The following is a 16,054-nucleotide window of genomic DNA, read 5'->3' as shown; positions in this document are numbered from 1 at the left end:
GTGGCCGCCGAGCGGGGTGATAGCGGCTGGAGACCAGGGGAGGCCAGGGGACGGTGGCCACGCAGGTGGCGGGGGACGGTGGCAGCCAGGACCAGGCATAGCGGTGACGCAGGAAGCGGGTGAAGCGGGGCCCACTTTGGAGGAGCAGGCAGAGGACTGGCCGGGCGACAGAGGGGTGGGAGAGCATTCACGGAGGACACCGGGACTGCGGCCCCAGTGAGAACCTCTTCGCGGCGTTCAGAGACTCGTGGGAACTGAGCGCTGCCAGCAAAGTACGAGAGTCACATTTTATCACGACCCCTCGGCCGTTAGATGTTGTCCTCTTTTCAGGGAAACCTCTTGTTTTTATGATTATGAGACAGAGACCCTTCCAAAGGATTCCTTCTGTAGAATTACCTGCGGTCTCCTCTGTCATTCCGTGGACACACTGTCTTGTTTTGAATCTTGATTTGATGCCAAACCTCTCAGCGGAGGAAGTCTGGTGAACCCCGTGTGGGAGGGAGGCCCCTCAGCTCCATCCATGCCCCCCCAGCGGGCAGCCTGGCCGTGCCTGACCGAGCAGGGAAAGGGTTAAGCCAGCTGCGTCCACGGCGTCCTGCCGACACGTCCCCTTCAGCCTGCGGCTGCTGCACAACAAAGCACGAGGGGGCCTTTCACATGACATCATAAAAGCCTGATTTATCACCAGCCACCAAACAACTAGAAAATCATAACATCCTTTCAGGAAAATGCAGTGGAAAATAATCAGGCTGACTTGATGGAAGCTTTGGAGGGGACTCCAAGTGCGATAGGCCGCCCAGCAACCCTTGGCAGGTGCTGCGCGTGTGGCCAGGGCGGCCGACGCCATCGAGGCTGGGGTCCGAGCTGTGCGCTGCCCATGACCGAGCGTGGCTTTCGTGTCCACAGATACAAGAGCTTGGGTCACACTCTGCCAGCTCAGTTGAGATAACAGTCCAGTGCGTGTGAAAGTCTTCTGGAAGTGACAGCTGTACGCAGACATGAGGAGTTACTGGTCACAGAAATGTAGGCGCCACCCCGCGTCACGTGACCCCCAGGTCACGTGACCCCCACCTGCTCCTTCCCAGGACGCTGCCCTTCGTTCCGTGTCATGTTTCCAGAGTGTGTGCCCGTCTAAGATGCGTCACCATCCTTAACAACCCAGGGGCCAAGAGACGACGCAGAGGAGACACCGGAAGCACCCCAGGAAATGCAGGGCTGGCCGCCGCCTGCCCCCAGGAGTTGGTCCCAGGGACGTCCGCGCCTCCGAGCGGTTCCTCGCGCTCGATAATTGGATAAAACCACGGAGCAGGAGCGCGGCTTCTCTGACAGGCATGATGCGTCTGCAGACAAACCGGAAAGGGGGCAGAGGCCGACGGGAGCCTCCGGTGGTTCCAGGGCTCCGGCCACAGCAATTCCACACAGCCCGCTGGCACCAACAGGGGCCCGCCTCGGCCAGGAGACGCCAACTCCGAAGGCCCTGGGGCTCTGGGGTGAGGGGGAACCGACAGGGCCAGTCTGGGGCAGAAGCTGGGCAGGAACGCAGCCCTGGACTCGTCAGAGCGACTTTCACTTGGTTTTGCTGCTTCCCCTCAGGTGTGCAGCGCGGACTCTTTGCAGGATCACAGGTGCACCGAGCAGATGCCCAGAGAAGCTTCCTGAAAGGCTGGGGCTCCGTGCGGCCCCGCGAAGGGGAGAGGCCCTGGGCGGGAGGTGCTCAGCCCAGCCCCAACCCGTCAGCCTGCAGAGGGGCCTGCGGGCACCTGGGGCCGCCCCGCCCCGACGGCCGCCCACCCCGGCCCGAGCCCCCAGGGCCTGCGGCGAACGGGGATGCCGTGGACGTGGACGGGGCAGAGGAAGGCCAGACAAAGCTGGCCCTGTGCCCGGCTCTGGGACCGGAGCCCCGCTCCGTGAAGGAGGCGGCGGTGGGACAGCAGTGTCAAGGTCCCGCCCGAGCCCCTGCTCACGCCCCAAGGACGGCCGACGCCCGCCCGGTACTACGGGCCACCCTGCACCTCCTCGCTGCAGCCCTCCCCGTGAACGGCGGCCTCGGCGGAGCCCCGAGCTCTGCCCCGGAGTGGAGCCGCACGACGGGCAGGGGACGTGGCGCGGGGGGCAGCGGCCTGGCCCCCGGCCCGGCGAGCTCCACGCAGGGGCCGCACGCGCGCGGGCTGACCGTGCTGGCGCGGGAACCGGGCTCCAGACGGTCCCCAGGAGAGCACCCTGGACACCGGAGAGCCCGTCCAGCACGGCTGGCTCGGCCCGGCGCCAGCTGCCCCGACCGCAGCGCGGGTGTTCGCGGATTGCGTCGCGCCCGGCCGCTGCGGCCACACGTGGGCACTTACCCCAGAGCCCCCGCGCCCCCCCGCCCCGGAGCCTCCATCCACCACAGCACAACCTCTCGGGCTCAGCCGAGGCTGCAGAGTCACGTTCCGCAGACCAGGAAACCGAGGCTTGGTCACAAAGTTACTGAGTAGGGGGCGGGGGCGAGCTTCAGACTCTGGCTGCTTTGCTCCCCAACCCTTGACCGCAACCCTAAATCGAGTGAAAGCCCCACGTGGGCAGGAACTGGATCTCGGCCACGGGCGGGACCACGCAGTGCATGGCTGGGGCTTCCCGGACACGGGCCTCCCCACCCCGAGGTCTCCTGCGCGGCCCTGCTTTTCCCCGTCGGGGTCCCTGCAGCCGACCCGGAGTCTGTAAGGACTCTACCGTCCGCCCCCAGGGGTGAGCGCCGGGAAGGCCAGCACACAGCAGGCGCTCAGCAAGGATCTGTTTCGTGGATCAGGAATGTTTACAGCCAAGGTCAGTACTTTCCCCCGTTTCCCCCAAAGAAACACACCTGCCCCCCTTCCCACTGCGTTGACACCATCACCCCTGCCGCCCCAGTTTAAAGTCACGGCGACTGTGACTGCCTCTTCCGCCCACATGTTTTTTCCCCAAACCTCTCCCAGAACTTCGGCTGGGGTCCTCTTTTCTCAGCCCTCAGGCCACGCGCACTTGTGTGACGACAGTCCTCCACAGACCCGCCCGGCCCCGCTCCAGGGCCCCCCTCTCCCTGGGGTGCTGTTCCTTCCCCCAGACCGAAATCTCCATTGTTTGCCAAGCCATTCCTTCCTAGAAGGCCAGCTCTCCATGTGGACCTACCCCCTCCCACCCGTCCCCCAAGGACACGCACCCTCCCAGAGCGCCCCATCCTGGGAGCGCAGGGGTTGGGCACCTGTCGCGCCCCCCAGGGAAAGGAACTCTGTCGAGTCTCTTCCGCCCTGATCACAGCCTGGTACGGGTGCTGCTCACAGCGACTGCGCAAGAGAGAGGTGCTGGAAGGGTGACTGTGCTCCGTGTCTTAAGTTCTCTCCCCGCATTTGCTGAGGACAGGCCTGGAGCTCTGTAGTGGGGGCGGTGCTTTAGCGTCGCCTCGCTTTTTGGGATTTCCCTGGGTTGTTCGTTAGCAGTGACAACATAAGCAGCGTGGTTATTCCGGGGAGAAGAGGACCAGAGGGAGCTGTTTTAGGTGGAATTTCACGTCTCTGACGTGTCTGCACATTTCAGCGTCCACCCCGACCGCAAGAAAACCTTTCTCTGCAATGCGGTGCTTCTGAGTCGCTTACATATTTCAAGCTGCCTGCGGAGTGGCATTCAGCAACGTGGGAGGTTCCGTGGGTTATTTTATGTCACTGTTGAGGGCTGCTCCATGATGTACGGCTTCAGTTCACAGCCAGCAACACAGTGTTACTGATTTTATACGGGAAAAGCCTAGAACAAGCATCTGTTTGGCTAAACCCGTATTCCTTGCTATTACAGCGAAGAACAGCTTCGAACACATGCTAAGAGTTTCCAATTGAATTCTCCTCTCTTCCTTTATTGCCTCCTCAATGAAAAGGCAGACTTGTTTTGCATGGAGAATCATAAGGTCTTTTAGTTTCGCAATACCTTAATTCATGGGTAGTCGAGCTAATCACCACTCCCAAATGATGAAACATCGAAACCATTAACAATTTTACATGAAAGCGTTTTCGTAAAATAGCTGCATTTTACAGGTCTACGTGTAGACATGCTGTGGAAATCGCTGGCTGCTGCCTGTGTGTTGAATTTTCCTGCCGGCCCTGATGGAGGCCTTGCTGATAAAGGACCTAAAATATGAATAGTCTTCTCAGAGCTCTTCTCTGAATTTATTGCTCTAAATTTCCAGCTAAAAGGGCTGTAAAGGCAACACTCTACAAAATCAGAAATAAAGAGGTCATGCGCTTAATTTTAAGGCATCCTTTTAAAATGCAGAAATGTAAATACAATTCTTATTTTGCTTCAAGTGTTGACTTATAATACTGTCTACGAAATACCATTCATATGCCTGGTTTCAGGTTTTGCCACAGGGCTGGGCCTCCCGGGGTGGGAGGTGTGCACCCTTCAACCCTCGGGGTCCTGACCCGCAGCGGGCCTGTGACGGCCCCTCAGGAGCAGGTGTAGGGGAGAGGAGCCTGCCGCTCCGTGGGGCTTGTACTGTCGTTATGACTCATCTCAGCCCAGGTCCCGAGGATGCATCGTTGGCTTCTTAACAGACGGGAGAACTCAGTCTCAGAGGTCAATTCAGGGGTCAGAATAGCTGATAATTCTCAGTCTCTAAATTTAACAATTACGCCCCCAACATGGAACCCGGTGGGACGCTGTGCACGCAGCCTCCCATGGAACATGGTCAATAACACTGTTCAGTTTTCCTAATAACACAGCCCTTCAGCTACGATTCCCAGAGGAATGAAATCCTGTCACTGCATCTTGTAACACGAAAGCGTGTTGCACAAGGTGCAGATGCAACCAACCCAAATGTTCCTGCCTCAGTGACCACATTTCCCTGGTGCGCGGCCAAAGGGCATCTCTTCCTTTGGGCTCATCCCCACCCGGTCTCAGACAAAGGCCACTTACCCAGGTGATTCTCCCCAACCACCTCTTCTTGAAAAGTTTATTGCATCCTTCTCTATAAAGACATTTTCATGTTGTTTCAAAGATACCCCTTAGATACCATGGTCCTAACGGCTCTTTAAGAAAATTGTTCTAACATGTCTTGTTTCTTTGCGCAGGTGACCAGTTCCTGGTTTCATAAGAGTTTTCCAAGCTCATCTTTCAGAGAGCCCTAAAGCACAGAATGGCCTTTCCGGCCTGTCTCCTGGCCCATGACCCTGACTCTCACCTTATGGAAAGGGCCCTGCTGTCTGGACCCTTCCCCACCCCCTGCCCAGCAACGGCTCCCGTGGCCCCAGCGTCCGCGGGGCTGCAAGGCGGCTCTGAGGCTGTAGCCTCTGCCCCACCCCGCGGCTCACTCTGCGGACACTGGTGTCACCCACATCAGGACCACACTCGCAGCACCGAGGGCACTAACCGTGGCCGTGGCCCCTCGCCCAGCATAGGTGTGAAGGCCGGACCCCACTCTGGCTCCTCAGCTCTCCTCTGTGGCACTCAAGGGTCCCGCCTGTGCCGAGGACACCACCAGCGACACACATTAGTCTCTTTCTTTTTTTTTTTTAATAGGGAGCATTTTCTTTTTTCTTTTTTTTTTAAATTTTATTTATTTATTTTATTTATGGCTTTGTTGGGTCTTTGTTTCTGCGCGAGGGCTTTCTCCAGTTGTGGCAAGCGGGGGCCACTCTTCATCGCGGTGCGCGGGCCTCTCACCATTGCGGCCTCTCTTGTTGCAGAGCACAGGCTCCAGACGCGCAGGCTCAGTAATTGTGGCTCACGGGCCCAGCCGCTCCGCGGCATGTGGGATCTTCCCAGACCAGGGCTCGAACCCGCACCCCCTGCATTGGCAGGCAGATTCTCAACCACTGCGCCACCAGGGAAGCCCAGTCTCTTTCTTTAAATGGAAGAGGCTCCTTGAGGCGCTGGCCCTTCCGAGTGTCTGCCCAGACGGCCTGTTCCAGTGGCACCCAGGACATGGGCGACATGCCCCCGGCATCGTGACCAGGCAGAGCCAGGAATACTCAGGAGACTCTGGCCACTTTTTGTTGCATTTTAATTACCAAGTAGGATAAAATGTACATCCAGAGAGGAAAAGCCCTCTTAACTCATTGTCTCTTGACTAAATGTTTTAAAGAACTGCGAGAGTCTTGTTATACTGGAAAAAAAAAAAGGAACACACGAACGGAACAGAAAAATGCCCCACGGCTGTGCCGTGCCCTCAGGGGCAGGCCCAGCTGCAGCGCCTGGGCAGGGCCAGGTCAGCAGGGGGGACTGGGAGCCACGTGCCTGCGCCCCTCGCGGATGCAATCCAGGCCTGGCCTGGCAGGGCAGGGTCCCCTCAGAGCGGCGTCTGAATAGTTCTGGCCGTGCTGGGTTCCACCACCTTTCACAGCGCTCACGCCCCTAGATCTGGTCAGGCAGGGAGCCTGCCCCAGCACGTAGGCAGCGGCCCACACTCACCCCTGTCCTGTTCCCGCCACGTCTGAGCTCACACCTGTCCTGCAGGTTAGGGCGCTCAGCGACAGGTTCAGGAGGCCGGGCTGACGGAGGCCCCTGAGCACCGCTGTCCTCACCACCCTCACACCCACGCGGCCCCGGGTGGCATTTCCAGTCCTTGCAGTTGAGGGACCGAAAAGGGAAAGAGACGTTCTCCTGAGATGCTCCGGGAGCTCAATTCCTGGTTCCTGGGTCACCAAGGCTCTAACTATGCCGTGTGCACAACTGCTTTAAGTGCAAGGACCGACCTGGGCGCCGGGGGCCGCAGACTACAGCACACTGGGGTCTCACCCGAGGTCACCCATCCCCCATCTCTGACCTTGCAGAGCACGGACACAGACGTGGGCCTTTAGTCAGGGTCACATGGGCGTGACTGTCAGCATCCCCATTTCCGGGGTGACCCTTCAAGGTCTACTGACTGGTCTTTAGCGGGCAGCCCTGCTCTGCCTCACGCAGCCGGGGCGGCGGGGGGGAACTGAGTGAGATACGGTGTCAGGAAGTCTGCAGACCTGGCCACCTGGTAACGACAGTGTCCATCCTTCTCCCCGTCCTACACACGTCACTGCACAAATGCCCTTTCTCCCAAGCGCACATCAGCAAAACCCTGGGCTGTACCACCTCACACTCACCTGCTGCCCTCTGCATGGGACTTATCACGTTCTCCTTGCTGACAGCGTCCCAGAGCCCAGAAACGTCTGTCAGCTCAGACACCATCGAGGGCCTCCTTCTGTCCACATTCCACGGCTTGTCCTTGCCCTGCGTGTTGGATGTGCACAGGCGCACACACGCACGTGCACGCACGTGCTGCCCTGGCCTTCTCCCCACACTTGGCCAGGTCACTGGCTCTGGCTAAGCATCCGCTCCGTCTCTCGGGTTTGTGTGTCTTACTCTATAGCCTTCCAGTTCACCTCCGGTCACCCAGCTCACAGACCCACTGCATTCTCGGCTCCCCTGCCTCTCCTGTGCCTTCAGGTGGGTCTCCTGGGGGTCCTGGTGCTAGTCAGATACGGTTTACTCCTCTGACCCTCAAGGCATCACCCCGATGCCCTCAACTGGTGTCAGTTCTCATCTCTGTTCTGACTCATTCATATAATTTGCTTATCATTCAGCTTGGACTGTAGTCCACTCTAGGAAAAAAGATTAATTTTTCCTTTTCTCCATGAACAAAGATGGTGCTGTGCTTACAATGGGACTTCAAAAACAAGTGCAGGGATTCCCTGGTGGCACAGTGGTTAAGAATCCACCTGCCCTAAAAAAAAAAAAAAAAAAAAGAATCCACCTGCCAATGCAGGGGACATGGGTTCAAGCCCTGGTCCGGGAAGACCCCACATGCCGTGGAGCAACTAAGTCCGTGCGCCACAACTACTGAGCCTGAGCTCTAGAGCTCACGAGCCACAACTACTGAGCCCGCGAGCCACAACACTGAAGCCCGTGTGCCTAGAGCCTGTGCTCCTCAACAAGAGAAGCCACCGCAATGAGAAGCCCGCGCACCGCAACGAAGAGTAGCCCCCACTCGCCACAACTAGAAAAAGCCCGCACACAGCAACAAAGACCCAACGCAGCCAAAAAAATAAATAAATAAAAATTTTAAATACATTTTAAAAAAAACAAGTGCAAAAGATACACGTATATGGAAAGACATCTCATGTTCATGGATTAGAAGAGTTAATGTGCTAAGAGGACAATGCTACTCAAAGTCATCTACACATCCAGTGCAACCCCTATTAAAACTCCAGTAGATTTTTTTTTCCTTTGCAGAAGTAAGAATCCATCCTAAAATTCATATGAAATCTCAAGGGCCTGGGAATAGATGACAGAATCTTAAAAAAGAAAAAGTTGGAAAAAGTTTGAAATCACTTCCTGATTTCAAAACCTATTACTAAAGCTATGATAGTCAAAGCTGTGTGTTTCTGGCATAAAGACAGATGAATAAACCAATAGGATAGAACATAGATCCCAGAAATAAACCCTTGTATACATGGTCAAAAGATAAAACTGCTAGAAGAAAACATGAGGGAAAAGTTTTATGACATTGGATCTGGCAATTATTTCTTGATATGTCACCAGAAACACAAGCAATAAAATTAATAATAGATAAACTGGACTACATCAAAAACTAAAACTTCTGTATATCAAAGGACACAATGAACAGGGTGAAAATACAACCTACTGAATGGGAGAAAATATGTGAAAACGATGTATCTGATAAGAGATTAATATCCAGAATAAAGAACTCCCAAAACTTAATAACAATAAAACAAACATCCTGATTGAAAAATGGACAAATGACTTGAATAGACATTTCTTCAAAGAAGACATAAAAATAGGCAATAAGCAAATGAAAAGATGTTCAACATTGCTAACAAATATGGAAACACAGATCAAAACCACAACAAGATACCACTTCACACCCATTCGGATGGTCACTTTAAAAAAAATAAACAACAAGAGTTGGCGAGGATGTGGGGAAACTAGAACCCTTGCACCCTGTTGGTGGCAACGTAAAATGGTGCAGTCACCATGGAGAACAGTATGGAGACTCCTCGAAAAACACAGAATTAATATATCATCCAGCAATTCTACTTCTGGGTACCTATCCAGAAGAACTGCACCCTGTTGGTGGCAATGTAAAATGATACAGTCACTATGGAGACTCCTCAAAAAACACAGAATTAATATATGATCCAGCAATTCGACTTCTGGGTACCTATCCAAAAGAATTGAAAGCAAGGTCTTGAACAGACATTTGGACACCCATGTTCACAGCAGCATTATTCACAATAGGCAAAAGGTGGAAGCAACCCAAGTGTCCATCGACAGATGATGGATGAACAAAACATGGTCCATACACACAATGGAACATTATTCAGTCTTAAACAGGAAGGAAATCCTGACACAGGCTATACAACATGGATGGACTCTGAGGACATTGTGCTCGGTGAAATAAGCCAGACACAAAAGGAAAAACAGTACACGATTCCACCCACATGAGGTCCCTCAGGGAATCAGATTCATAGAGACAGAAAGTAGGAGGGTGGGCCCAGGGACTGGGGGAGGGAGTGAGGAATTATTGTTTAATGGAGACAGGGTTTCGGTTTTGAGAGAGTAAAGAGTTCTAGAGAGGATGGTGGTGATGGTTGTACAACACTGTGAATGTAGTTAATGCCACTGACCTGTACCCCTGAAAATGGTTAACGTGGCAAATTTAATGTACATTTTACCACAATAAAAAACTCCATGAGCACTCAACTTGAAAATAAATGCATCGCTTCTGTACTGAACCACTAACTCTGCCTTGTCTTTGGAAAGGCGTCACGCCACAGCCAGTTCTCCAGGTGGTACCTGTGCCTCCAGGTGGCACCTGAGCCGTAATGTTTGTGTGCTTCGCACCCAGTACAGTGCTGTTTACACCCCGAGACTCAACACACCGAATCTAGAAAAAGGAGCAGGGATGAATGTAAGGATTCCGGTTATTCTGTCACATTTCTAAAGCTAACTCAGCCAACTATTTCATGTTCAACTGACATATATAGGTATCCTTTTTAAGTGAAGAATTTTCCCATTTAAGTAAAATATTTACTTTTTTTTTTTTTTTTAAGGTTGAAAGCCCTTAACATTTTAAATACAAAACTAGAAAGAAGAGTAAAATGATGTCCGTTTATATGGCCCGAGAGCTTTCTATCTGGCCATGCGTATGAGGTCTCGGTGAACTACAATTTTGGAGCCAGGGTCACATCTTCATGTCCAGCCACGGGTTCCCTGGCGAGGGAGCAATCTGTCCAATCACGATCACAGCCACCAGGGCGGTTTGGAGTCTGTGCTGAGGCTCCTCAGGAGAAACGGGCATGGGGGTGCCGTGGAGGGACCATGTGAGGGGGCACAGCACGTGCCTCCCTGAAGCCACACTGACGTCCTGCACCAGGCCCATCACAGAGAAGGGTCTGGTTTCGGTGGGTGTGAGCATCTTCGATCTATGAGAGCCTCGGGTCACCCACCATGGGACTGCGGGAGACTGAATGTTTAAAAATGCAGAATTCGTTCTTTCATCCAATGGCAGCTGTCATCATGTAAAGGTGGACAGGCTTGCATGGCCTCCCCCGCCATGGAGCGTGTGACAGCTGTCCCAGCCTGTGCGGACTTCCGGCATCACTGGTCCTCCTCAACCCCGTGTCAGGCTTCCCGTTTGCCATGGTGAACTTGGGCCAGCCTTGGGGAGTGCGCAGGCACTTGAAAATTGCATTGTGACGCAGGAAACCGAAGCAAAAAAAATGATTGTAACTGGAATGTCCATTTTTTAAAAACAGTAACATCAATTTTAAAGCCACCTCGTTTCCCTATAGTTTAGCATGGGCTCAGTCCTCCCTAAACCCGGGCTGCACGTGGCAAGCCCGGATAAGCTGAGAGGGTGCTGTGCACTGGGCCCCAGGCCGCCACGCGGGTGGGTGGCGCTGTCCCCACCCCAGGGACCCGCCGTGCCCCTGACACAGGTCTTAACTAGCACCTCGGAGGACACGCAAAGCCACCCACCCGCGTGCTGACAGGCTCAAGGGGCCTGACGGGACTGGAATGACTTTTTTACGGTAAAGCCTAGGACTTGAGCTACAGGAGTTTGAAAATCTTCATACGAAACTGGAAAGGGTGGGGCTCATGGAGTGTTAGGCTTACGGCACCCAACACCCAGGAAAATGAAATCGTCCCCCACTGCCCAGAAGAGGAAGGGCCGCCGCAGCCTCGGGGACCCTGAACACACCGCGGACAGTGTGTGTTTCTCCAGAAAAGCAGAGGACGCGGTGGTGACGAGGGGCGCATCTGGCAGAAGAAAGGGGGGTGAGAGAGACCAGTGGGAATCACCCCTAGGTGAGAGTTGCCGGCGGGGGGCGTGCAGAGGCTGGCCGTGGACTCCTCCTGTGCCGGTTCTTGGCCACCGGCTACCTGAGTTCCACCCGCCTGTTGGCTGGGTCTGTGAGATGCAGGCAACACGACATCACAGAAGATGACGGCAAATCTAAAACCCAGCGACACGCGGGAGCTCGGGGTACGGGGGGCGCGGGAGAGGCCTGGGCCTGGGGGCTGAGGAAGGAGAGCAGAGCCGGTCCGCAGCCGTTCAGGGAGCACCCGGCGGGGAAGGGCTTCAGCTGAGCCCGTCACCCCCGGGAGGCCCAGGAGCGGCCTCGGTCCCGGGGAAGAGGGGCCGGGCCGGGAGAGGGAGGGCCCGGCCCTCGGGGATGTTGGTGGCACGTTCTCAGGCCGCTCGCGGGAGTACTGGAAGATAAACATTCACGTGGATCACAAATGTCACCTCCACAGCTGATGTTAACTTAGGTGCTGTCATGAAACCCAGGCAAATGCCTCGATTTAAGAAAAAAAAGATGAATTGGAAAAAAAAAAAAAGGGAGTTCCCTGGCGGTCCAGTGGCTGGGACTCGGTGCTGTTACTGCGGGCCCCGGGTTCAATCCCTGGTTGGGAACGAAGATCCTGCAAGCCTCTCGGTGCAGCAGAAAAAAAGAAGGAGGAAATGAAAGAAATCATCCCAATACTTCCCCCGTTGACTGATGACAACGCAAGTTTAGGGATTACTCCCAAGGAGCGTTTTGTGCCCTGAGCTGGCAAGATGAGGAGGGCAGCCAGCCGGGAGGAACGACGCTTGTTGAACCACTGACTGGTAACGAGGATTCAGAAGCACACCTTTCAGAGCTTACGAATCCTCGGGAGGGGATGGACAGAATGAGGGTGTAGATTTGCATCTGTTTATTTTACGACATCGTAAGAGATACGACCGTGTCCCTTCATATGACGTTTCCTTCTAGGATATCCTTTGGGGAGGTGTAAAACCTAAAGTAGCATTTTTTATGCCACAGAACTCCCTGCTCAGAGATGGTTTTTAAGGCCATATGGTAGCTTTTCTGGAGCGTGCCCTGGTGGAGGAGAGCGAGGGAAGCCCACGTGGGCGCCTCTGGAATCTGCTGGGAAGCCTGGGGAGCGAGGGGCTCGGGTGTGGAGGCGTGCAGGTGGGGCACGGGGAAGCAGGGGGTCGGCCCAGAAAAGGCGGCCCTTTAGGAACCCAGCCCGGTCTAAACTGGGGACCCCTCACAGCGCCCCGTCTTGTTTTGCTGTATCTGAAGCCCTCAGAGCTCCCTGGGGCAGCAGGAAGCCAAGCTGCTCTCCCTGCAGCCGCACGGCCCCGCAGAGTCCGTCCAGCAGCCAGACGATGTTTCTGGGCGCGGTGGTTGCTGGGAACCACCGGGACCCCTCGGCTCCGACAACGGGCTGCAGGGCCCGAGGGGACCGCCGTGGCCTTGTCCCCACTCTCCCTGCGCCAGGCCGCCAGCCCCCAGCTGCTCCCTCAGCTGGCCAAGCACACACCTGCCTCAGGGCCTGGGCCCCTCGGACGTCCTTCCTCCGAAGGTCACTTCCGGCACGGCCCGCGCAGACCCTCACTACTGCAGAGGCCTCCCGGCCGAATCTCCTGCTTTATCCTTCACAGCACACGTGTCCCCGGCCTGTCCTCCGTCACGGGCTGTGTCGCCCATCAGGACGCAAGTGCCCCTGGGCCTGGAGCAGAGCTGCGCACACTGCCAGCACCCAGAGAGAATTTGGGGGATAAACGCTCCGTATCCGCACGTACCGCCTGTTATAGCTTCTTTGACAATAATAAGGCTAAATGCTGCTTACAAAAAAAAAAAAGGAACCCAATACAGTTTTTACTTTGGTGATTCTTTCTATCAAATTAACTCTGAAATGTTACCTGTTCTTACTCCAAAAAACCCACTCTGGATCCTTAACCATTTGTTTCTAAGATCCAGAATCTGCTCTTCGCTACTTGAACCTTCTCTCAACCTTTGGTCAAAACCAAGAGAGGCTGGGCCGGCCTGTTGGCCACAGAGATTTCTGAGTCCTGCGTGCACCTCCTTTCTTCCCAGGCAACCCCCAAGCTCCCCCTGCCACCCCCCACTCACACAGAGCCTGGGGTCTTCTCCCCACTGGAAAGGGGTCATCTCCCCTGAGAAGAGCCTTAGATGAGCAAGTGTCCCCTTCCCCCTAGGAGGCTCCCTCCACCGTGTCTGACCCAACCTCTGCATTCACAACCCGGACCATCAGTGGTCGACAGTGATCCTCTCTTGAGTCTGAGCAGGAGGACCGGAGGGGATGTGACGTGTGGCTCGGCCGGTGCTGTGCTGGAGGTCTGAGCCGCACGTAGCTGCTCCCCAGTCAGCTGCAGGCCCGGCCTAACCGTTAGAACATTGCTAATGTTTAATGTGTGAGCATAACATTTAATTTGAAAAATCCGAGTGTAGCAGTAAAAAGGCTGCACGTATGGGTAGAGACGTCTTTACCTCACTGATATGGAAGGTATAGGGCAGTAAAAACACTTTGAAATAGAAGTTAAAATAGTCCTAACTTTAGCATTGACGTTTCACTCCAGTGGGGTTCACCAGAATCGCTTACACACGACACGTGTGCTGCATAAATACGTATGTCTGTCCACGGACAGCTGGCGTTCCACGTCTGTAACTCACAGAGTCTGTAGTTGGGACTTTATCTTTTCCCACGGTGTTCAAAGGTGGCTTATGCTTTTAAGGACGCACAGCATATAGTCACGACTACTTTAAAGGGTTTCAATTCCATGTGCAGCAGAAGTAATGGGCCAGCCTAGGAACTGAGGATGGTAATGACAATTAATATAAAAGGGAAAGGGACGCGGCCCCTGGGCTTGTTAGGGCAAGAGGAGAAAGGCTTATCTTAGGCTCACTTTATACACTCTTTCTCCCATTCTTCTTCTCGGGTCAGAATGAGTCCCTGATAGGGATGGTACGGGACAGTTTTGCTGCTGTTCTGGGGTCCTGCCTGGTCTTCCTCTTTCCCTGGGACCAGAGCAGAGGGCCTCCTGTCCTCTCCTGGGCTTTACGGATGGTCACTGGGTTGAGATGGGGCAGAGGGAAGCGACAGGTGATGAAGGGGGCGGAGTTTGTACCTGTGTCTGCCCCACCTGACGGCTGCCACCTGAGAAAAACAGAACTTTTGCACATTTAATCATGTCTTAAGTGTAATGAGGAAGTGTGCTGTCTGAAAAAGATCCCACTGAGCTAAAATAAGCTCATAAAAACCATCCTTATCTAGCTGTTTGGTATGTTTGGGTTTGTTATATCAAGTTGAGTTAGATAATGGGTAGAATATTTCCTTCTGGGGAGCTTGTTTCAAATTTCAGTGACCTAGAGGATCTAAACTTGACCCCATCACATTAACAGGTGTCAGCCAAATGGACCACAGACAGGGGTGACAGCAACCCTTCCATTCAGGTGGGCTTGCGTGCACGTGGATCCCTTCTGACCTCGTAGGATGTGGGGGTGAGGATGTGGCAGGTAAGTGGGTCGGCACCTGTCCCATATTATGGCTGAAGAAACAAAGGCTCTGGGAGCCCCCGAAGGCCAGGCAGCTGTGAGGTCCTGGAACTGGGAGCCTCCATGCCTGCCTCTCCTCCCGCAGCCCCTGTGTTTTGAGCTGTGCATCTGCTGGGCTCCCCTCCTGTTGGTCCTGAAGCTGCACCAAGACCAAGAACACCGTCCACGATTGTGGAGAAACAGGGCAAAAGTGAAGCATCAGAGACCCGCCCCTTCTCCCGCTTTTCGGCCTGAATGCACTGGGAGGGGACCCTCCGCCATCACTTACCTGAGGGTGGTCTACCCACCTGTCGAGGTTGAAAAGAGGTTCCTGCAAATTTAAGAAGTTATACAGACACTCAGAGACCCAAAGGCTAAGTGAAGAGGATTTTAAAAGACCCCGAGTGGCACGAGTTTATCCCCACACCACCAGCTTTTCATGTGGGGCTGGGACCGCTGAGTAGTCACAGAATGCCAGGACCCTGGGGCTGGGGTCCCATCTGAGTTGGACCCTCGCCGGGGGAGCGGTGGGGGGGTCACCCCGTAGCGTCTACAGCTCCCCGAGGTCACAGTGTCCTGGTACCTTGGCACGAAGTGAGCTCACTGGATGACGGCGGAATCAGGAACTAAGCTCACCTCTGACACCACGAGCCTGGCCGTTGCACAGCCGTTCAGGGAGCACCCGGTGGGGAAGGGCTTCAGCTGAGCCCGTCACCCGTGGGGTCCAGCAGGTCAGAGCCCAGCCGGACGGGGACGCACCGGAGCCCAGGCGCAGCTGTGCCCAAACGGGCCCTGCCGTTGGCTCGGCAAGGATGCTGGCTGTGTGGGGGGGGTCGGCGGCATGTGGAGGCAGAGCGGAGGACGCCAGTCTGCTCCACGAACTGCTAGGTGGCCCGACCCAGGGCGCTCGGCCTGCCACTCTGCCTAATCTATCTGGAACCATAATTCAAGAATGAGATTGCCCTGGGTTTTCTCCTCCCACCATTAAATTCCATTCAATCATAAGAGGCAAAATGCAGTCACGCTCAAGAGCCAGATGTTATCACTACAGACCTTCCTTTATAAACCGCCGTGAAACCTGAGCGCTTGATGAGCCCAGCTAAGCAGCTGCCCCTCTGACCCGACTGCATTACACTGGCCCCATCAATTCAGGCTTCAGTGTAAACACCGTTTCCCAGGGCCCCTCGTGAAGCCGGCGGTGAGGAGCAGCTGACAGAGCCTAAACATTT

The 16,054-nt window shown here is 54.8% G+C and overlaps 2 protein-coding genes across 5 annotated transcripts in view; one reads left to right on the top strand and one right to left on the bottom strand.

Annotated features, from left to right (window-relative positions):
* Window positions 1-9,696, top strand: part of LOC309607294 (uncharacterized protein) — a 36,854-nt gene extending 27,158 nt beyond the window's left edge. The window contains exon 3 of the mRNA XM_082345682.1: window positions 907-9,696. Coding sequence (XP_082201808.1) covers window positions 1,332-2,474 — 1,143 coding nt within the window. The 5' untranslated portion in view covers window positions 907-1,331 and the 3' untranslated portion in view covers window positions 2,475-9,696. The remainder of the gene's footprint in view (window positions 1-906) is intronic.
* The window catches only part of GMDS (GDP-mannose 4,6-dehydratase), a 489,935-nt gene that overhangs the window by 9,920 nt on the left and 463,961 nt on the right, over window positions 1-16,054 (bottom strand). The gene's annotated exons all lie outside the window — the stretch shown is intronic.

The sequence above is a fragment of the Balaenoptera borealis genome, assembly GCF_965194805.1.
Source record: "Balaenoptera borealis genome assembly, chromosome: 12".
Classification (NCBI taxonomy): domain Eukaryota; kingdom Metazoa; phylum Chordata; class Mammalia; order Artiodactyla; family Balaenopteridae; genus Balaenoptera; species Balaenoptera borealis.
This window is presented reverse-complemented; position numbering and strand designations above follow the sequence as displayed.